Here is a 23,261-nt window from a genome sequence, read left to right as displayed (position 1 = left end):
TGGTTTTCGACCAAATTGGTTCGACCATTTTGTCTGGTCGACCAATTTTTTTCGACGAAATGTCTGGCAACCGATAGCAACTATAGGATGAAACCAAAGTTATTGATTACGAGCCCGTAAAAGTTGCAGCAATAAAAAGTGTAATTGAATTAACAGCTTTATCAACTGTTTTATGCATGAATGCTTACCAGGACCATATTGTAATTATTGTAAGACAGCTTCTTTTGCTCCATCATTGAGAAGGCCATTTGTAAGCACACAGGATAAGAACCCCTTGCAGCCTGGCTCGGGCTGCTCCTTATCGGAGTGTTAAGCTGATTTTAAGGATGTCTATATGTCTTTCTATTGACAAAAGGGCTGTGACATCTAATAGACATTATTTCATTGATGTATGCGCTGAGTTAAGTTCTAAAAACTGTCAATGAAAGAGTCACACATATGACATGGCAGTGTCCTACAAAAGCAAACAGTAAACATGAACAATGTCACACATACACAAACTGAAAACTTGGCAGCTCGGTTTTACTATATGTCAATCAGCTGCATGTATCACAGACTGATCAGAAGAGGGAAATAGGTAACTGACATATGACCTCCACATTAGTCAATCATTGATTCCACCCTGTGAGGCCCCTGCACATCACCACCCATACATGGAAGCCGCACTGATAGGACAAATCCTGTTTGTTTATTTTTTCACACACACACATATGCTAACACCCCTCCTCCCACAAGACTGCCCTTACAATTTAACACTACCCCGTCACACACTTCTATGAATCCACGCACACTGCACCCCATATGCACACTGTCTCTGATACGCACACACTCACACAGCCCCCACACATTCTCTCTCTCTCTCTCTCTCTCTCTCTCTCTCTCTCTCTCTCTCTCTCTCTCTCTCTCTCTCTCTCTCTCTCTCTCTCTCTCTCTCTCTCTCTCTCTCTCTCTCTCTCTCTCTCTCTCTCTCTCTCTCTCTCTCTCTCTCTCTCTCTCTCTCTCTCTCTCTCTCTCTCTCTCTCTCTCTCTCTCTCTCTCTCTCTCTCTCTCTCTCTCTCTCTCTCTCTCTCTCTCTCTCTCTCTCTCTCTCTCTCTCTCTCTCTCTCTCTCTCTCTCTCTCTCTCTCTCTCTCTCTCTCTCTCTCCTCTCATGACAGAACCGAGCTCATTATTCTGGGGACTGCTTTCAACCTCAATAAACTTGGCAATACATACACTTCTTTTAATATTGATGGAACATCATTAAAGTGGCTAAAGAGGTAAAAAGTCTTGGCGTTTACCTCGACTCCACCCTCACTCTTGCTAAACAGGTCAATGCTATGGCATCAGCTTCTGCATAAACATGTAAGTTGATCAGAGCAGGTAAACCGTTCCTATCCAAGATTAGCTGCACCATTCCAGCCTGAGCTTTAATTCTGTCCAAACTGGACCATCACAACTCCCTATACCTGGGCGCTAGCAAGTATATTGTTAACAAGATCCAAATTCTACAGAATAATGCCTTGAGACTTGTAACTTCCAGCTGAAAGCATTCATGTATCTTCTGCGCCCTGATACCCGTGGGTTTGGCGCGCATTACAAATAAATAAACACTGTCCTCCTATTACCACTCGCACTGACTCTCACACCTATTCACCCCAAGCACCCCTACACACACATTACACACACTGCCCCACTCAAACGGAATGCCCATATGTGTTAACACTGCCACTACACCCCCATACACACTGCTACAAAGCACACACACTGCTCCCTCACTCTCATTCTACTCAGCCCCACACGCACTGCCCCCACACACACATTCCTCCCTCTCACATGCACACTGCCCATACACCAAGCCCCATGCCCCACAGCCACATCACCCTGCAAAGACACTGCCCCTCCAGAATCACCCAATTTTCATCCCCACATGCAAACACTGCCCCCACCCACACAGCTCCCACCCACACTGTCACCCACACCGCTGTTTCCAAACATACCCCTGACACACACTCACAACGCCCTAACACAACACACGCGCATGAAAACTCTCCCATACACACCAACACTGCCCACATATACATACCCACTGCCTAGACACACTGCCCCCCACTGACACACACGCACTGATTATATGATGGTAATACCTGACACGTGCTAATAAAGTGTTTATTCAAAGGCCCAAACTATTGGCTTTACCAATGCCTGTTATTACATGAGGCTGCTACAATAAAAGAAAACAAGCATTCAATAGATCTGAAACATTACAGTACTAAATACTGTAGTGAAGTTTCTCTGTCATGACAAAAGCAGAAATAGTCTGTCACCTATGTTCAGCCACTGGAGCAGATCTGCGGCTTAGTGCAAGGGAGAAAATATGCTAGAAGACCAGAGAAGGAATCTGCCCGAGTAGAAGGTTGATGATCACCATGTACAATGTATGCAGTCATAAAACTCTTGGAGCGGTGACGGTCGGTGCCACTCCGAACTCTCTGACGGTCAGACGCTTCTACAGGCAGAAAGTGGGGGGTAGATCTCTCTCCTCTGCAGGTGTCTCCCTCTGGAATGGCCTCCCACCCCTCTCACACATGAGCCGGACCACCTGGAGTTCCAGAAGCAGCTCCAGACCTTCCTTTTCTCATCTGCTTTCGCTCTCTCTGGCTCTCTCTCCTGCTCACCTACCTGTCTCCTGTGCTGACTGGTTGCTTGGCTACCCTCAGAGTCTCACTGGGTATCAGGTTCCTCCATGATCAGTCTCCCCTGCACTGCCTCCGGGCCTACTGCGCACTTAGGGGTTGTTACTGTTACCCACGGTCCCTTTCCTTCTTGCACTTACTCAGAGCCGCGCTGCCCTGGCTGCACTTACTCAGGGCAATGCTGCTGTGATTGCACTTCCCCACATTCCCGCTCCCTGGTACTTGCACCTCCTTCCTTCCCTCTGCACATTACGTCGTCGCACTTGCACTGAATGACACAAGGCCTAGTTAATCGTGTTTCTTGACTTCCCTCCCTTGTCTTGTTGCGTCTAGAAACACTTGTGTGCAGGCGCGTTATACATTACATATCAGATCATACCCGATGAATCCACTGGGAATCCCTGGAAAGATACGCCACTTGATATTCACCCCAGAGGACACAGTCAGAGGCAGAGAGTGAGAAACATCTAATTTTCCTTGCAGCAGTGGAGTCAGCGAGTCATATCTTCCGCTTTACCCCACACCTTAACGCCTCGTGGTGGGTCATCAGGCCTCAGGAAGGAGACGTCTTTGTGGGCTTAGCATCGCAGTCTAGGGACACTTGACACCTGTTATCGTTTTTTGTGGGCAGTCCACAATGACTGGTTGTAGATGAGAGTGGGGACACAACAGGAGGAAGGGAAGACAGGGGGCAGCATCAGCGGGTATCAAGGAGAAAGTAGTTGAAGGGCAGAGCCTGTGTGTCTTTGGAATAATTCTATGAGGTCAAGGTGAAACCTCTAGGAGCCGTTACTACAAATTTACATTGGGTACTGCAAGCAAGTAACAGTAGGGCACTAACTGTATTGGGCACCAGGGGGAAATTGCAACAAATCACGTTACATAGGGTAACTGAAGGCAATCTCACAGTAGCACATTATATTGTGTACCAGGCAGGGAGCAAAACAGAATGGGAAGTAATAAGATTGGGCACCTAGTAGAAAAGCAAAGTGGAGCGATTTGGACTGCAGTCCAGCTGGCAACTGATAGGGGGTCTTGATTAGTTACGGTGTGTTGAAAAGACCGGTATTTAGCATGTTCCTGTATGTATTAGGGTGATGCTGGATTGTGCAAATTGCCTTTGGAAGAGTGTTTCCTAGTTTGGATGAGATGGTGTTGAAGGTTGTTCCTCTGTGCCGCTTTCTGACATGTAACAGAGTATGTTGTTGCTAGATTTAATCCATGCTTGAATACCATTACCGCCAACTTCTGGTTATTCCCCATTGAGTTCAATTGGACTCCACTGGGGATTGGAGGAACTACTGGCAGAGGGAATTCTGCCAGTGCTAATGCTTCCATTTATCAGAGGAAATACACCTCTGTATGTGCAGAAGGTATTTCCTCCTAAAGTATTCAAATGTTATAATTTGGTGGTCTAGAAAAAACTGTAAATAAATCAGTTACTGACAGTTTTTTCAGTTACCGCCAAACTTGTAATGAGGCCATCTCCCTCATCATGAGTTTGCTGGGATCCTGGTGGTAGATCTGCCAGAATACCGGCAAATGGTAATACTGTTACTGGTAGTCCTCCCAGCGGTATAACCACTGGATTATGGTTGCTTGTGGTAAATCCCCATTCCATGGAATCCCATTGGACTCCAGGGGGGATTTACCGGTATTACTGGTGCCGATAATAATACTGGCTATTTATTGACGGGAAGGTGCCTGTATTACCTCCAGCTAAAATCTGGAGGTAATACAGGCACCTCACCTGCAGACCTGTATTTGGCCAGTATACGGTAATACCGGCACGTTAATTCTGCACCAGCCAACTCATAATAAGTGTGTCAGAGTATGGTGAGGAGGAAAAAAGTGGCGGTCATGGAATTTCTGCCACATTTACAGCACCACCATTTTTTTAGTTCAGTGGCGAAGTGGAGAAAAACTACTTTTCTTCAAAAGAATCGAGGAATTAATGCTGGTGGATAAGCCACCAGCAATAATTCCCCTAAAACACAGTTGGAATCATATAGGACTACTTTAATGGGGACTAATATTGCCTTACTACTGCCTGTAATTTGGTGAGTTAACTGTGAATATGAGTGGCGCTAAGGGTAACTGAATATGGTATTACCAGTGGTAGTTACACAATACTCTTAATATGGCAAATATTGTTCTGAAGATTATAATATGAGTGGCGCTAAGGGTAACTGAATATGGTATTACCAGTGGTAGTTACACAATACTCTTAATATGGCAAATATTGTTCTGAAGATTATAGAATAGAGGAATGCTGGGAACTTGTTGAAGAGCTAGGTTTGTTGAACCAGAGAATATTAGACGTCCCTTCTCCAGCTAACACTGCAAGGAAAAGGAATTCTAGAATTAGTCCCTCAGGGAGGCCAGGCAGGGACCAGAACAGCTCACATGACTACGGGTGCAGTGCGATAAGAAAATGAACAAATACATGGATTATGACACATGCCTTATTTTTCGTATATTAGTATAAATGTTTGAATATGTGTCGTCATGGCTTGGGAAAGTCTCTGAAGTGATGAAATGTCAGAGCAGATGAAATGTATGAAACAAAGAGAAATTAGTGCAATAAAGCAATGTGGACCGAATTGGGTTATTTGAAGTGGATGTTGGTGCTTAAAATGGCTTTAAGGTTCTGTTTGTTTGTAGGACGAGTATAATTCTGTGTGTGTATGTCTGTGCACAGAATTCAACTATATTTGACAAGTATTTTTATGTATGTTATTCAAACGAGAAGTCTCAAAGTGTCCAAAATGTTTATTTTCTGTGTGTGTGTATGGGGAGGTAAAAGGTAGTAGTAAAGTAGAGCACTAGAATGAGTAGATCCCTGCACTGATCAAGGGTGAGTTGAGAGGATCCTGCTGCCAGCGGATAGGCACTTGGGCGATGGTGCCTTTCCGTCTCAGACGTGGTTTGGACAGGAGTGGGTAAGAACCTGGGTCACACAGACGAAAGATCGCAGAGCCCGCTCATCTTTATGCAGAGGCCATCCAGGCCCTACAGCCTTGAAAAAGACCCAGGTGGGACGAAACACGTGTCGTTTTAACTGTGTAATAAATTCACCACAATACTAAGATACAAGACTCCTCTGAATTTTCTTCCCAAAAAACGGATCACAATACCCAGGTAACTTCTTTACTAATACAGCGCCTGTGTGACCTACGCTCTTACCCACTCCTGTGTTGGGAGGGTGTAGGGTTATGACAAATGTGCCATTGCTTTCTGTTGTATGTAAGAAGCGTCACAAGGCCTTAAGAAGACTTTGGCAGTGCAGTAGAAAAGTGGCATGAATGGCATTACTACCACTTGGTATCAGGTAATAAAATCGCGGCAAAAAAAATTGCGGTAAAAATGCCGTGGTTTGACCCGGTAAAGGTGTGCCCCATTATACCATTTAAGGGGAGCAGGAGTCGCGGGGGTGTCCCCGCTTCCCTTAAAGGTATAATGGGTCCGGGGGTTGCAGGGGTGTCCCCCGCATCCTTTACAGGCATTGTGGTGCAAAAAACACAGCATTTTTTTGCCGCAATATTTTGTAACCACTGCATTTTTTGCCGCGATTTTATCACATGGAACCTACCACTTTTACTGCACCTGCAAATTTACAGTTTCAAAATTGAAACCTGGTATATGCTGCCTAGTTTAGGAAAACCCTTTGCCACATGTGATATTACCACATGTGGTAATTACCAATTCCAATGGAGTTCTGTTGGACTTCAAAATGAGGAAAAACCGAAGAGTCCACTTGACTCTGAATCCACAATCTTACTGCATGTGGTAACTATAATTTAATTTTCAGGTATTACATTAACTAATACAGCCACATTTATAATGAGGGCCATAGACCGAAAGGTGTAGTGTGTGTGTGTGTGTGTGTGTGTGTGTGTGTGTGTGTGTGTGTGTGTAATTGTAGTTGGTCATTTATAATGCACTTAATACCTAGATGGATCGAACCTGTGTTTCTCCACGTCGTCTTGTTTCCAAGGCGAGCGTGTTGCCCCTGAGCTATCCTCCCGAGACGTGTGTGTGTGTGTAGGTACAGATATTTATTTTTCAGAAAGTGTATAAAAGATGTACATTCTGTTGAGTCCATGGTGACTAGTATTAAATAAAAACAAATCAAACAAAGAGCCTTTGCAGTGTGTTAATGTGTGTAAGTATGTAAAGTAAAATGGTCAAAATGTATACGGACAATGTCGCCACATTTGTCTCAACAGGGGTCCAATCTGAATTTCGATGTGAAAAATAAAGTTATCAGCAACCTATCCTATGTTAAAGTATGAATCAATCCTGTAAAGATGTTCACGAAACCTTCTCAACCTTATCCAGATGTGACCAACATTTTCATACAACATGTGTGTACGTTTGGTCTAGGATAGCAAAGGTTACAGGGACAATGCATTTTCAAATCCCTGAATTGAAAGCAATGTAACAGGTGGTTGAGTACGGCTCTTTGTAAAGCACCCACAGCCGACTCAGTCTTTAACTTCCTCTTGGTACTGTGTGGCTGCCTCTTTTATCCCAGGCCGGGCAACAGATCTGCAGAGACTCACAGTTCAGAGAAACATTTCTCCAGGGATATGTTACCAGGTTACTGGTTTCTCATTTAAGTGATCAAGCAATATTGATGAACCATTCTGTACATCCAATCAGATTTTTACTTAGTAGGCAATTTATGAATGAGAACACTCAACAACCAAATGGGTTCAAAGTTGCAGTGGGATGCCAGCATATAGGCTCCAGTATTATACTCCTAGAGCCTAAGATCTATTGGACTCAACCATAGTGGGAACTCATTCAGGCTTCCCTAGGTGACCCGAAGCATGGGCCTGCATGGCCTTCTTGGACTGGCGGTTAAACCACAAATGAACACACAGGACATTCTTTGACTGCTTTTGTAAACCTCGATTTTCAGATCTTTAGAACAGTTTGACTCAAAATAAACGCATCTACCTTCTCTCAACATGATGGGTTCCCAAAGAAGACTCAATTCAGATTAGCCAAGGCAAGGACAACATTAAGCCCCCTCCTAAAGCACTTGGATTGATGATGCCTTCTGTGAGTGACCCAGCCCCTTGGCAACGTGTGCTCCTTTAGACAGAAGCCCATCTACTTTACTAGAATGGTCCTAGGTGATGTCAGGATCACTTGTTGCTGGGTTACAGAATGCAGTCCTGCCAAAGAACTTCAGAACCAGCAGCAATGAGGTCACAGAGGTTTGAGGATGTACTACTGAAGCTGGACAATTAAACCATGAGTAGGAGAGAGAAGAGCTGAATCTCCATGGCTTAGAAGGATATGAGCTGGCATCTCCTTCTGAATGTACTAACATCAACTCTTTGGTTTATGGAAGGATACGGTCAACAAAGTGAGTATACACTATAGCCTGTGCATGAATGCTTTTAAATCGAAAGCAGATGTTTACTAATGTATTCAGACTATTTACTTGTTAATGGGCTGTTGTTTTGGAACTAGCACATTCTAACAAAAAGGGAGGTGGGGGGGAAATATTTATACTGCTCAACCAAACTGGCCCCCTGACATAGGCAAACCTAAAAGCAACATACATCAGATTTGGTGAACAGTGTGTTGTCACAGGTGGGAATTCTATCTCTCACTGCAATGGGCCAAGATAGAGGGTTAGAAGAGCCCTCTGTGCTGCTTGCTAGGCATATTGGTGGGTTAGGCTGCTTAAACTCACCACGAAATCCTTCACAATAAAGAAAATATTAACAAATACATTTTTATTCTAACAATGCACAATAATTAATAATAAATAGTTAAAAAGACGGAGCACCTTCAAATATTATTACAATTCATCGGAAAATTACAATGAAAGTTACGAGAAAAAGGGGGGGGAGCATACAAGGAAAAGAAAGTGTAAATAAACCAAAGCAAAAAGGTTTATAAACAAAGACAAATGATGAATCACTATCTAAGATCAAATTAAAAATTATAAAGTTAACCAGTTTCGGAACAAAACATACTCAATTAGCCAATAAATCCCACACTACTTCATTGCCATTCAACCCAACATGTTTCATTCCTCACTCATTCAAAACACACAGAGTAAAGGGAAATTCATCAAGGCCATACACTTTTACCTAAAAACAATTTACACAAATGTTTTTTACAATTTGAAGGGCTATAAAAACAGCAAAACCCGTTTTCTTATTGGAGAGTTATTTCAATCCAAACAATACACAACCCAACCAAACGTTATTATTGTCGAGTGGGGGTTGAATACTGGATGATTACAAGCAGCTCTTTCCTGCGATGGCAATCCGCTTGGCCTTTAATCCAGCGGGAGGTAGACAATTCACACCTGTGAACAAGCAAGAGATGAAAAGACTGATAAATAGTCTTTCTAAATGTGTAGACTATACAGTTAAATGGTCTGTTGAGATAAAAATAACCCAAGGTTCACACATCACAGGGGCTCTCTGGTACAAATGGCTCATCTTGGCAAAGAGAAAGTTTGTAAAAGAAGATCATGTGTTGGAGCACCATTGCTCATCCCACTCGTTCAAAGGGCCATCTAGATCAATTGCTTGCTTGGAAAGAGGGTAACAAGACATGTTGACCTAACCAGATAGCATACATTTAATTCACACTTGTTGGGCTGAAGCGAAAGAACAAACGGACAGCAAAATACCATCACTGCAACAAGGTTGTCTACCTAAATGGATTGCTTGCACCACTTAGGCATGGAATGGTAAAAGACTTCTGAGGGCGTGTCACCTCTGACAGAGAACGGCAGCGAAAGGGTAAATCCCTGTGGAGTTTTTCCCTCTCTTGTGAGTCGATGTCAGTGATCACATTAGCTGGCCGTGTGAGAGTGGGTCAGTTGTAAAGCCTGAAAGCAAGCGTCCCCAAACAGCACGATCCTCCCCGCAATGAGAGACAATGAAGGACTCTCCCAAGATGGGAATAAGGCCAAGACAGAGTGCGGGTGAGCGTAAGTGGGAGTTTATCAATCAGAATTGGGCATGCAAAGAACTCTGCAAACTCCGAGAGCGCTCTGTCTGACAATAGCAAAGACAGGCGTATATATTTACAAAAAACGTCATCAAAACCTACATACTATAGGGGGCACAAGTTCTTTGGGATTGGGTGGCAACGACTAACTATAGGTGCTGCTGCAGTGTGGTTGGTCTTGGCTGGAGGACGTCACTGGTCACCCTCGTGGGTTGGGCTGGGCCTGGCAGGTCGGCTCGAGTTCATCCGGGCGGTGTTGGTGTGCCGAGGCGGCCTGTGGCAGAGATGAATGCCTTTTCTGACTTACTTGCCCTCTGCCATGCACACTGCAATCATTCAGTCATTTACAGTTTTATTCTCTTTAGTAAATCTTTCAATAGGTTAAATGCAACACAGGAGGAATGCACCTTGTGAGGGATCTGGAGATAATATATCGTGGCCTGGTTACTTGTGATCTGTTGACCGGGACCGTAGGTCGAGGGGCTAAGCTTCAGGGACTGGGGCTGGTGGTACAGGTCTTTCTGTCTTGTTAGAAGTGGTGATGGATGTTTCGCTGTGTGTTGTCAAAGTGTTGGGTGTCCTGATTGCACAGGGCCATAAGTCTGAGACAGTATGGTGGGTTGTGGGGTTTACGAGGGGGTGCTTGAGTTTAAACTAAGGTTTACTACTGTGCTGTGAATAATGCAGGTGGCTGGCCGCGGCCTTGGGTGCTGCAGTGGGGCCACAAGTCTTTGAAGCGGCTCCAGTCGGGTCGGGGGAGGCGTGATAACGCAGAGCAGGGCTCTGTTCTCATGTCTTTGGCAGCCTTCTGAGGGAGGGAGGCGGATACATCGAGACCTTGGACGCTTTCACAAAGGTATCTCCCTCGTGCATTGCTGAATATAAGTAAAGACATCGCAAACATTTGAATACTTTCTATAATACTTATTTGAAATCACTTCGAAACATGCATTTAACCTTTGCTGGGTGCGTTTCGATTATACCCAGTTCGAGCATCATATTTGTACATTAGACTCTAGCAGCTACAGTGTTTCAGTTACATTCATATACATTCGTAGTAAATGAGGTAGTGGTTAGATAAGTGGAGTACATAGAAAACAACCCGCCACTGTACGTGACGGTGGTGGCATATGAGGGGCTCAGACATTCACACATGATACGTGCACTCTCGGGCATTCTTTACATGGGTTCATAGTATAGTTGCATCCGCTTTCTCGTGTACTCTAGCAGCATTAGCTTTAGTTATGGCGCGAAACCACATGAGGTAGGCTGCCCAGTGATACACGCAACGAACAGATCCCTGGAGCGTTCCTTTATCATTGGCATCCACCTGCAATGGTGCGAGCTCGCCATAGCTTATATCATGGGAGCATACTCTCTCATTTTAATACATTCTACAGGCATTTGTATTTTGTGGAGGAAAGAAATAATGCAAGAGGTCTTGACATCAATATATACATATATATAAAGACTGCCTGCCATCAGAGGACCATTTTACTGTTCTTCTCATTGTTCAGGCCTGCTGGCCGGGTCATGCTGATCGTGATGGTACACTGCGGGAGGTGAACTGTTACAATGTTAGCGTATTGCGCTAGCTCATGTCCGTCTTGTTCGTGGGAACGTGCTCGCAGCGGATCTGCCAGGGTGCTGCGGCAACAGGGATGTTCTCCAAGGGTGGGGGCCGCGCTACAGTGCGCTGAGCTCACACCAGCTTTACCGGGCAAAGAATGGTTTTTGGGCCTAGCTAAATTTGTGTTGTAATCAATACATGTGGGCATTCGATACGTGTGGGCAATGTCTCCAGTGGGTGAGCCCTCCACCACCTGGGCCCGGGTGGCATGAGGGAACGCCCAATGGGCCATAGACCTCACCTGGGGAAGAAACGCAGGCGAGAGGGGTCTCCTGGACCAGTCCTCCCCTACATTTCCCCCCTTTCGTTACTTAAGTAACGAATTCTTTAACTCCTCTATCCTCCTACATTCTGCTTCGTCCATCACCGCCTCATCCCATGCAGGAGTTCCTTTGATAGGCATCCATGCTCTGCACACCCCCCCTTAAACTCTCACCTCTCCTGGCGTATTCATCTGGAGTACACGTAAGATATATACACCCACCATCTCCTTCCAAATCTACCCACACCTCCTCGTACCATTCTAGTATGCGGGGTTCTTTGATGGTGGTGTGCCAAAGCTTATCTACAATATCCTTGTCATGGTACATGGGCACCAGTTGGTACCTTGGTGTGTTGTCTACCCCTGTTTGTACTTGTGCTTCTTGCACCGTTTTTATTGTACCGTGTGAGTTGCCCATTGTCACCATCATCATTGCACCATTTGGTACTGCGCTAGCACAGACTCGAAGACCCACCTGGCACAGGCAGAAAATCAAAAGCAGGAACACCACAGCTGGCAACAGAAATTTCATCGTTGTTCCAAGCCATGAGGGGACCCAGGAGAAGAGGTTATCGAACCATGTACTATCTTCTGCTCCGCCTTCCATCTTCATTTTTTCTTCTAGGTTATGGACTGCTTCGATCACATGGGACAGGGAGCCGTTCTCTGCGTCTTCAGAAGGTACGAAAGTGCAGCAGGCACTTCCTATTTTTCGGCAAACACCGCCGTCCATCGCCGTCAACAGGTCCAGGACATACCTGTTCTGCATGGTCATCAGTCGCAAGGCTCTTAGTTCGACCTTTATTATGTTAAAACCTTCTTCGGTGTCGTTTGCCAGCTGAATTAATTCCCAGCGGGTTATCTGGAGCCATTTTGCGTTAGCCCTTGCTTGGACACTTGATACGAGCGAGGCAAAAAATGTTTCTGCTGAGCTGAATAATCGATATTTGTCTGGGATCTGGGCCAATAGTTCTGATGATGCCTTTGATATATAGTTTGATGCTCGTCTGTTGCGGGTCAGCACCTCTTCCTTGCTTCCAGAAGACAGAACATACATTTGTGGTTCTGCAGTCGGTTGGGCCACACTCTGTGGTGTGCGTTCCTGTGTCCTTTTGTATCCATCGATGTGGCTTTCTGGTATCACCATTAGAGCTGAGTGCAGAGTGGCCATTGGGCAGCTGCCACTCCACGACGGGGGGAGGTGTAGGTATGCCTGTTTTCCACATACCCAATACGTGTCCATAAGGGCCGCAGTCCCTTTTCTTAGGTCTGGGATAGTGAGGGTTTTGTTGCACTTCTTGTTTGTCCCCATGGACGTTCTCCCCTCTCCTTTGAAACATAGTTCATAGTCTATTTCATTCTGCAACTTGAAAGGCTTTTTGATGGGCGTAACCCAGGTTAGTTTTGAAATGTGTTCTTTCCATACGGGTGTGCATGTTTCTTCTATCCATTGCAATTTCTCCGGTGCCACACCCCTCAGTGCTTCAGCTTTACACATTACTTCTTCATTCTTCCACTTGTTATCAGAAAAAAGTGTCCCTTCGATTGCAAAAAATGGTTCTCTCAGACATACAACCCCTGACGGTTTTGGGTAGCACGTTTTCTCATTCTGCAGCATTTGAAAAGTCACTTCATGTGCCTGGAAGGTGTTCTTAATTCTGCATAACGTGAGATGAAGGAGACACTGGGCATCTATAATCGGCAACTCTTTGGGTAACAGTACTTTGGGTGTACCTGAGGCGTGAGGGATGAGGGAGCAAACATAACAGCTCTCGTTTGTTGTTTGTCTAGCTGTGACACTCATGTCTGCATACCACTTATTTGTCTGGTGGGGGTGTCGTGGGTCTTCCATCTTATCTAGACCTAGCCCATAGTACTCATCATACTTCCTCCTTCCTGCTTCCCTCTTCCGTCTATTGTTCTTATTCCTCATATTCTTCCCGATTCCCTGGGCAAGAAACAAACTAGACCCCCCTTTCTCATTCCCGCCCCCCTTCACCCAGTCATCATATAATATTTCATGTGTTTCTCTCATTCTTTGATTCTCTATGGCCGTGGGGGCAGGTTGGCTGGTGGGGGTATTATACAACCAGGATATGGCAGAGGGATTTTGGTCGTTTAAGCTGTGAGCATTGTAATTGGACATCTCAGGTGGGGACAGAGTGTTGTTTTGTCTTTCACCCTTTGGCCCTCCATCGTGTGAAATGCCAACATTGGATGACGTAGTATAGTAGCCCCACACAAGTTTAGTTCCATCCCATCTCAAAAAATCACCTTCCCTTGTAGTTTCATTGACACTTGCAGTTGTATTGGTCCCAGTAGTTGTGTTACTCCCTCCCCCCTCGTTCATCTCGATAGAGATGAACGCTATGAACCAGTATGTAACCAGACCGAATAATAGTGTAAAGAACAATATAATGCACGCAGATAGTCCACATTCATACGAATATATACATTTCGCAGTTAACCATTCTCTAATTCTAGAACATCTGTCCGTTGCAGGCCGCCCGTTAGATGCCATGGAAGCTCCTGTTTAAGATATAAAAGTGCATTGAGTGCATACATGTAAACATTTTTGTTGGCACCAACAGTGCCAATATACATGTGACGGGGAATGGAAGCGGGTGGGGATACGGGGAGGGGTATTCACAGACAAGGTTGTATACAGGTTCATAGTTCAGCATTCCATTTTATATATGTGTATATATATATTTACACTCAACAAGATAAATGTTAAAACAAAATTTTTCCTCTCTTTTTTTTTTTTTTTTCTTTATCAGTTGTGCATTTCTTCAAATTCAGTACCAGCACATACACGCAAGTTCATATTCAGTCATTCTACTCAGCTGCAGCGTTTGCTGTTGTCTGTGCCTCCCCATCTACCTCCTCTTGTACGTTGCTATATGCCTTCCGTACATCGGTCAAGTGCACCCAGTACCTCAACCCTTTGACTTTTACCGCCGTAGGTGTGCAAAATATTACTTCATATGGGCCATGGAATCGTGGTGCATTCCACCGACGCACAAAACTTCTGACATATATCCAGTCGCCTGGCATTAGCTGTAGTTGTTGCTCCGGCTCCGTGACAGCGCCTGTTACATTTCCCTCTTCTCTAGTGAAGGGTGGGGACAATTGCTTTGCTATCACGCGCGCTGCCCTTGTCAGTTTCTTTAAATAGTCTGTGAACTCATCTCCCAATATCGCGGCGCTTCTGTGAGCGTCTGAGTGTTCGCGCAGCGGTGAGTGTGCAGTGTTCATCCGTCTCCCAGTCACGATCTCGTGCGGGGACAAATGGTGGTCTTTGCTTGGCTGGTTTCGTAACTCAAATAGCGCAAGCGGTAGGCAGTAAATCCAATTCTTTTTCAATGAGAAGCATAATTTTGATAACCTGCCCTTCAACAATCCGTTCATTTTTTCCACTATGCCATTACTTTGAGGATGATAAATTGAACATAATTTATGTTTTATTCCCAACAATGCAGTCACTTCCTTAAAAAGCTCATTCACAAAATGAGTGCCATTGTCTGAGCGGATGACGTCACAAATTCCCCAGCGCGGGAATACCTCCCTTACTAGGAACTTGGCGGCGCTCTTGGCATCAGGTCGCGCGCAGGGTCCTGCTTCCACCCACCTTGAAAATGGGCACACGACCACAATCATGTACCGTGCACCATTACACCTTTCCCCCATATCTGCATAATCTATGTGTAGTTCCTTGAATGGGCCAATGGGCTTAGGGATTGTTCCCCGGAGAGTACGTAATGTCATCCCTGAATTGTATATTTGGCATGTTGTACATTCCATTGCCAAACGAGACACGTGCTCCTGGAGACAGGGCACGAACCATTCTTCCTGTATTTCTGCTGCGATGTGTTGTTTGGTGTTATGTGCAGGGAAGTGTAGCTGTTGAAATGCAATCTCTAGTAGCTGAATTGGCATTACCACCTTCCCCGAGTTATTTTGCCTCCACAGCAGGTCTGTTCCTGACTTGCTGCACCCTCGCTTTGTCCACAATAGTTTTTCCTCTGCACTGGCTCCTTCCTGCAATTCTATTATTTGTGGTATGGGCAGGATATTATATCCCTCTGGGGGCTCTTCGTTTGTTTTGTCCTTAAGCATGTATTCACCTGCGTCATTTTTCTGAAAATAGGAAGCCTCTTTGGCGGCAGCGTCCGCTGCCGCGTTCCCTAAAGACACAACATCTGTGTTGGACGTATGTGCTTGGCATTTTACTATTGCTACTGCAGTGGGGTGTTGCAGGGCCTCAATTAATTCTTTTAACAATTCTGCATGCTGTACAGGTGTTCCATCTGCCCTCCTAAAGCCCCTCCGCCCCCATCTTGCTAGGCCTCCATGTACCGTTGTTGTCATGTAAGCTGAGTCTGTGTATATCGTCACTGCACAACCCTTTGCTGCATGTAGTGCTTCTATGAGTGCAATCAGTTCTGCTGCCTGCGCGGAGTAATGTGATGGGAGACGATATTGTACCAGTGTTTCATACTCACCGTCTTCTAACCTCACCACTGCCATGCCAACGTGTTTTTCTCCCGTGTCCGTGTCAATAGATGCGGACCCATCGACAAAGTACACTTCCCCTTCGCTTAGAGCGTTCTCACACACCACTGTCTCCTCCCCACTTCCTCCTGTGTAGGTTGCGCAATCGTGGTTCTGCATGTCTTCGAGCGTGCACGCTTCTGTAATGAATGTGGCGGGGTTCACTGTCTTGCATCTCACTATATGGATGTTGGCACTGGACAGTATAATCTCGTAGGCAGTTGCCCGCTGTGTGGTCAGTGTGCTTTTTGATCTCTCGAGTATGGCAAATAATGAATGTTCCACAAACAATGTTACAGGGCAGCCCATTACTATTGTGGCACTTTTCTCAATCGCGAATGCGGCTGCAGCGAGTGATTGTTCGCACGCGAAATGGCCCTGCATCACGGCATCTAAAGTGCCACTATAGTAAGCCAATGGCTTGTGCCCTAAGGATGTTTTTTGTGTCAGGACTGCTGTCATCAGTGTTTCCTTGCAGTGGGAGAATAGGTAAAACTCGCGTCCATAATCAGGGTTTGCGAGTACTGGGGCGCTTGAAATCAACTCTTTTAGTGTTTGGAAGGAGGAACTCATCTCTTCCGTCCATTCCACCTTCCTGCTCTCCTGTTGAGCCACCTTTAATGCTTGCAATAAGGGCCTAGTGTATGCCGCATAATCTAATATCCATGCTCGGCAGTAATTGCACATTCCCAAAAATTTCTGCATGTCTTTTACTGTTGTGGGTTCTTGTACTGATCTTATGGCTGCCACCCTGTCTGGTATTATTCTTTTTCCATCTCTCGAAATCAGCTGTCCTAGGTACAGGACCTCTGTCAGACAGTATTGTAGCTTTCCCTTGTCCACTTTGTACCCCTTGTTGGCCAGCAAAGTCAATAGAGTTATGGAATCTGTTCTGCATGTCTCTTCGTTTCGTGCGCAGACTAGTAAATCGTCTACGTACTGAATAATAGTGCTCTCAACTGATAGGTTTCCTAGGTCTTCATGTAATACGCGATTGAAGATACTCGGGCTCTCGCAGTAACCCTGTGGTAATCTGCAATGCTCGTACCTTTTACCCCCCAGTGTGAAGGCGGTAAGGTATCTACTCTCTTCAGCCAGGGGAATAGAGAAAAATGCGTTTTTCAAATCCACTACTGTGAAATGTGATGCCTCTTTCGGGATGCTGCACAGTATTGATGCGGGGTTCGGGACTAGAGGGAACTCCTTCTGAATTACATCGTTGAGGGGGCGTAAGTCCTGTATCATCCTCCAAGACCCCCCTTTTGCTTATTTGATCGGATAAATACAAGTGTTACATGGGGAGCTTGAAGGCACTATTATCCCTTGTGCTAGTAGGGCGTTTATTGTCTCTTTTATCCCCTCTTCAGCTTCACGAGACAGGGGATATTGTTTAACTCGTGGTAAAATTGCTCCTTGTTTCAGCTTTATTACCACAGGCTGTACTCCATGCAACAGTCCCACATCATGGGGGCCTGTTGTCCATAAGTTGTTTGGTACGAGCCTCATGTCGTCATCAAAAAACGACGGTGGTGCTCCTACCACTGTCATCAATTGGACGGGAGTCTCCCTTGCTTGTATTAAAATATCACAGGGCATCGCTATTTCCATCACTATTTCACCATCCCCTTCTGAGTCTGAGAAGAGATCCTCATCTGTTACCTCTCGCAGGGCGATGTTGGCGTTTGTGCATAGCACTGTGCGCCACTCACACCCTTCCTCGTCCACTCCGATCACAGCTATTCTTTTTGCTGACACTTGCACAGCGTGCAAATCTAACGATACCACTGATCCTGGTGCTGCGTTGGGGCATACTAGGGGGCGGAAGAGGAACTCCGCCGGGATCCTCCAGTCCATGCTTCTCAGCTCGGGAATTATGAGGGCCAGACTCTTCAGCCCTTTGATAAACATTTCCTCATTTTGTGGCAGTCCTCGTATTTCCTGCGTGGTTGTGTAGGCTTGCACTACCAACATTGCACGCAAGGGGCATATCCCGGGTGTGGAACACACTATCCCTCTCTCGGTAAATGATATGGTCATGTTGAGTTTACTCAGGAGATCCCTCCCTAGCAAGTTAATTGGGGAATGTTCGTAATATAATAAGGGTGCCTTCACAGTCTTACCTCCCACTGTCACATCCAAAGCTTCTGTGTAAGGAACTTCAAATACAGCCCCAGAGAACCCCTGCGTCTCTAACTTCCTGTTAGATAACGGGAATCGGCCCTCTCTGATACATGATTTCTCCGCTCCCGAATCAACCATGAATATAAACTGCTTGTCTCCTATCTGCGCCCCTACCAATGGTTCCTCTGCTGCATTGTAGGTGGTGGATAGAACTGGACACGCAAGTGTTCTCTGTGGGCTGTCCTATGCGGGGTATCTCGTCGCCCCTCCCTCATTAAAGACATTTCCGGAAACTACCGACGTGCCGCTGTAAGGCGCTGACGCGGGGGCCCCGTTTGCTGTTGTCGCGAAAGGGTTACCTGGCGTGTATTGCATGCTGTCATTGTTTTGGGGGTGGTTCTGTGTCCTATACTGGTGTCCTTGTTGCTGGCCCGTGGTACCCTGGCCGGGGTTTCTTAGTTGCTGCTGTCCCATTGGGAGACCGTATGGGCTTCCCGGGTGAGGATGACCATAACTCTCCCCCTCCTGGAACCCATTGTTTTGTCTACTTCTGCACTCTCTGGAGTAATGTCCCCATCTTCCACAGTTCCAGCAACTCCCTTGGGGGCCCCTGGGACCCTGCCATCCATTTCCCCCCATTCCTCCATACCCCTGTCCGCCTCCTCTCCGGCCCCTGTACCCACCTCGTCCCCCTCGAGGGGTCCACTCTTGCCACTGCGGGCTTCCACCTTGCTCTTGCTCAGTCCACTGCCGCTGTGCTGGTCCTGCCCAATTAGTTGCCACCCTTCCTTGGAGTGCTATCAGCCCATCCTCCTCCTCATCTCCCTCCCTACTGTGTGGGAGCGCGGCTACTGCTGCTGCAACCTTCACTAACTTTGACTGCACTAACTTCGCCTCGTCTGCCAATCTTTTCTGCGCCACCTCCTTCTCCCTCTCCTTGATTCTTTTACAATGGTGTACTATTATGCTTTGAATTTCAGGCCATCCCTTTGCTTCAATACCTGCTATCTTGTCAAGCGCCTTCTGCACTTCCTTTGGGAGCCCTCTCTTTATAATAAAATAAAATAAAGATGTCGATTGATGCCAGGGCGTGCCCGTTTCTGCTCTCCACATCTCTTGGACCCGAAAAATGTAATCCATAGCCTCTTCCCCGTCATTCATTGTACACTGCATCACTGACTGCAAGTCCGGTGTGTCTGGGAATGTTTCGCGTAAGGCATCCCACACCCTGGCACGCACCGTGTTAAAGGAGGCCCCATCATGGCGGTCACAGTCTAACGTTACTCCCGGGAAACCGGCCTTAACCCATACCCTGTCAGCCTGGTCACCTACTGCTGATACGAGTAGACTTTTTACATCTCCTATGGCTAGGGGTACTCCGGCAGTATGTTTCTCAAAGGCATATATCCACTTACTTGCCCCTCCTGACAACGGGGGCAATAGCTTTAATAAATTGGCCTTATCCATCTGTGCCCATGGAATATAGTTAGGCCTCCCTCCTCCCCTGTGTATCAATGGGAGCTGTAGCCTTCCTTTTGTCGTTCCGTCCGGACCCGTTTGATCTGTTGATGTCCCTAGTGATGCCATTTTTCCCACTCTGTTCCTTAGTCGCCCCGTCCACTCATCGTCCAGGGTTCTCAGTGAACACGTACCTTCCCCCCCTTCGCTTCCCCCTCCTATCGCCATACTCAACCTGTCGCTTTCTTCTACCTCGTCCCTTATGTCACACAGCAACTCCTCTCTAATTCCCCCCCTCCTTTCTTCACTTGCAACATCTCCCTCTCCGGGCCCTATTTCTATTATTCGCGTTGGGTCTTCCTCAATTCTGAACAAAATCTCGCCCTTTTTCCACCCCTCTTCGGGCTTTCTATTTTCACCTAGCGCTCTAGACGTACGCCCTGATCTAGTTGCATCTAGTGCTGTTCGTTCGCATATGTCTTTTATCCTCGAGAGCTCATCCTTTGCTATCGTCAGTCTTGATTCTAAATCAGCTGTGAGCTTCTCTATATCCACCCTTTGTGCGCCTGCCTGGGCTCGCTCCCTCGTGCTTTCGTATGGCGGAGGTGCCGTGGGCCGGAGAGGTGTAGTATCTCTCGGGGGAGGTATGTAAGTGGGATCACTGTACCCCTCTGCGGGCACAGGCTTCTTTATTATCGGGTACAAACTTATTACCTCTACTGGTGGCGCTACACTTGAGCCTTCTTTGACATCTCTCTGTATTAGCAGTGGATTGTCTGTGGTGGACGGGAGATCAGAATTTAGTGCTGGTGTCTTAGGCGGTGGTATCTCTTCAAATAACCTCCAAAGATCTAATACTTCCCTCCTATTTTGCAGCTGCTTTCCTTTGTATTTTAGATAAATGCATGTGGCCACTGTATCCAGGACACGTTTATCAAACGACCCTCCCTCGGGCCAAATCTGAGGTAACCCCTCCCCCTTTAGCTCGGTCACCCATTGGTCGTGATATTTTTTAATCCGCTCCACGTACCCCGGGAGATTCTTACAAATATGTGATAAGGGTGTTTCAGCCCCCATCTTTATGCCCTCCTAGTGCTGATGTGCCTAGTGTGTTTGCAACTACAATGTAAATGTCGTATCAATATTATTCTTTATATTTTACTTCACGTTCAATGTTGAGTCCCTTTGGGCTGTCCCCCTCCCTATCTGCACAATACAAAACTGGCCGTACGCAATGTCTATTATGTTTCTTTTGAGGGGCACATACAAGAGCAACCCATCCTTTGGTTTGACAACGTCAGACTGGAAATCAAAAAGGTACCCACTCACTCCACTATATTGGCGTTGTCTGAAGAGAGAAAAAACTTTTATCCGACCACACTTATCATGACCATTTAATTATTATGCACTTATAATCGTTCACACATTCACAACGTCAAAATCTCTTCTAGCACATACGAGGTGCACACACCTCTTGGCACCATTCACCATTCAAGCTGCCCTCCCTTTCCTCCCTAGCCGGCTGTCCCTAATCGCCTTATTTGAATATCTAGATGCGCATATATATATATAGGTATTAACCTGTTTTCCCCTCCTTCTATTAAGACTTTGTTTCTCTTACTGTCTCCCCAAGTCTGTGCTAATCACAGTTCTTTTATTCTCCCCCCGTACCCTTAAGAAAAAGGAAGAAAGTAATAGCGGTCACTAATGTACTCTGTGTCCCCTTTTGCTGAACACTTTTATTTTATACTCCACGTCTTCATATATTCCCAGTACTAGTCAATATAGCACTATGCGGCGCCGCCTTCCACCCCCTTTCGGAGCTAGGTTCCCGTCACTTTTATCTCTTATTCACCTCTTAATCCTAATGGCCATATGCAAAGAAAAAGCAAGGAAATTTTAAGACGATCTTTAGTAGATCTGCGTACCCCCTCTTCGTTTCCTGTCCTACACTTCACTCCCCGCTCCCCTTAAGATCGCTCGCACTCAGTACTCACGTGCCCGTCTTGAACCGACACTCTCCGAAACTGGGTCCGTCCAGGCAGTGTCGCCGTCAGCTCAACAGTCAGCCCCGGCTCCGGCGAGCGGTACTCAAAGGGGATTTTTCAACCGGGATCCCGTACCCCCTCTCTATTGAGTGCGCACTTCTTAGTGTACCGGTCGCCGTTGGCGGGCAGCCTCCTGGAGCCGGCTCACCGTGCGTATCCCTTTTCGACCGGAGATTCTCGTGCCAAACGGGGACGGTTATAAGGAGTTTAGGAAGAAATAAAAATCACGCTATCGGGGTCACCACTGAAAGCAAGCGTCCCCAAACAGCACGATCCTCCCCGCAATGAGAGACAATGAAGGACTCTCCCAAGATGGGAATAAGGCCAAGACAGAGTGCGGGTGAGCGTAAGTGGGAGTTTATCAATCAGAATTGGGCATGCAAAGAACTCTGCAAACTCCGAGAGCGCTCTGTCTGACAATAGCAAAGACAGGCGTATATATTTACAAAAAACGTCATCAAAACCTACATACTATAGGGGGCACAAGTTCTTTGGGATTGGGTGGCAACGACTAACTATAGGTGCTGCTGCGGTGTGGTTGGTCTTGGCTGGAGGACGTCACTGGTCACCCTCGTGGGTTGGGCTGGGCCTGGCAGGTCGGCTCGAGTTCATCCGGGCGGTGTTGGTGTGCCGAGGCGGCCTGTGGCAGAGATGAATGCCTTTTCTGACTTACTTGCCCTCTGCCATGCACACTGCAATCATTCAGTCATTTACAGTTTTATTCTCTTTAGTAAATCTTTCAATAGGTTAAATGCAACACAGGAGGAATGCACCTTGTGAGGGATCTGGAGATAATATATCGTGGCCTGGTTACTTGTGATCTGTTGACCGGGACCGTAGGTCGAGGGGCTAAGCTTCAGGGACTGGGGCTGGTGGTACAGGTCTTTCTGTCTTGTTAGAAGTGGTGATGGATGTTTCGCTGTGTGTTGTCAAAGTGTTGGGTGTCCTGATTGCACAGGGCCATAAGTCTGAGACAGTATGGTGGGTTGTGGGGTTTACGAGGGGGTGCTTGAGTTTAAACTAAGGTTTACTACTGTGCTGTAAATAATGCAGGTGGCTGGCCGCGGCCTTGGGTGCTGCAGTGGGGCCACAAGTCTTTGAAGCGGCTCCAGTCGGGTCGGGGGAGGCGTGATAACGCAGAGCAGGGCTCTGTTCTCATGTCTTTGGCAGCCTTCTGAGGGAGGGACGGGGATACATCGAGACCTTGTACGCTTTCACAAAGGTATCTCCCTCGTGCATTGCTGAATATAAGTAAAGACATCGCAAACATTTGAATACTTTCTATAATACTTATTTGAAATCACTTCGAAACATGCATTTAACCTTTGCTGGGTGCGTTTCGATTATACCCAGTTCGAGCATCATATTTGTACATTAGACTCTAGCAGCTACAGTGTTTCAGTTACATTCATATACATTCGTAGTAAATGAGGTAGTGGTTAGATAAGTGGAGTACATAGAAAACAACCCGCCACTGTACGTGACGGTGGTGGCATATGAGGGGCTCGGACATTCACACATGAT

At 46.4% G+C, this 23,261-nt stretch overlaps 1 protein-coding gene across 2 annotated transcripts in view; it reads left to right on the top strand.

The window, feature by feature from the left end:
* The first annotated feature begins 7,896 nt into the window (after window positions 1–7,896).
* Window positions 7,897–23,261, top strand: part of LOC138514168 (uncharacterized) — a 184,868-nt gene continuing 169,503 nt past the window's right edge. Inside the window, exon 1 of one of the 2 annotated variants that reach the window (XM_069629475.1) lies at window positions 7,897–8,054. Coding sequence is in view for 1 of the 2 variants with exons in the window: in XM_069629474.1 (XP_069485575.1) it covers window positions 7,985–8,054 (70 nt within the window). In the remaining variant the exon portion in view is untranslated. The remainder of the gene's footprint in view (window positions 8,055–23,261) is intronic. The other variant, XM_069629474.1, reaches the window with a different exon arrangement.

The sequence above is a fragment of the Ambystoma mexicanum genome, chromosome 12, assembly GCF_040938575.1.
Source record: "Ambystoma mexicanum isolate Mex_15411 chromosome 12, UKY_AmexF1_1, whole genome shotgun sequence".
NCBI classification, from domain to species: Eukaryota; Metazoa; Chordata; class Amphibia; order Caudata; family Ambystomatidae; genus Ambystoma; species Ambystoma mexicanum.
The sequence above is the reverse complement of the archived record's forward strand: the minus strand, read 5'-3'. Positions and strand labels throughout refer to the sequence as shown.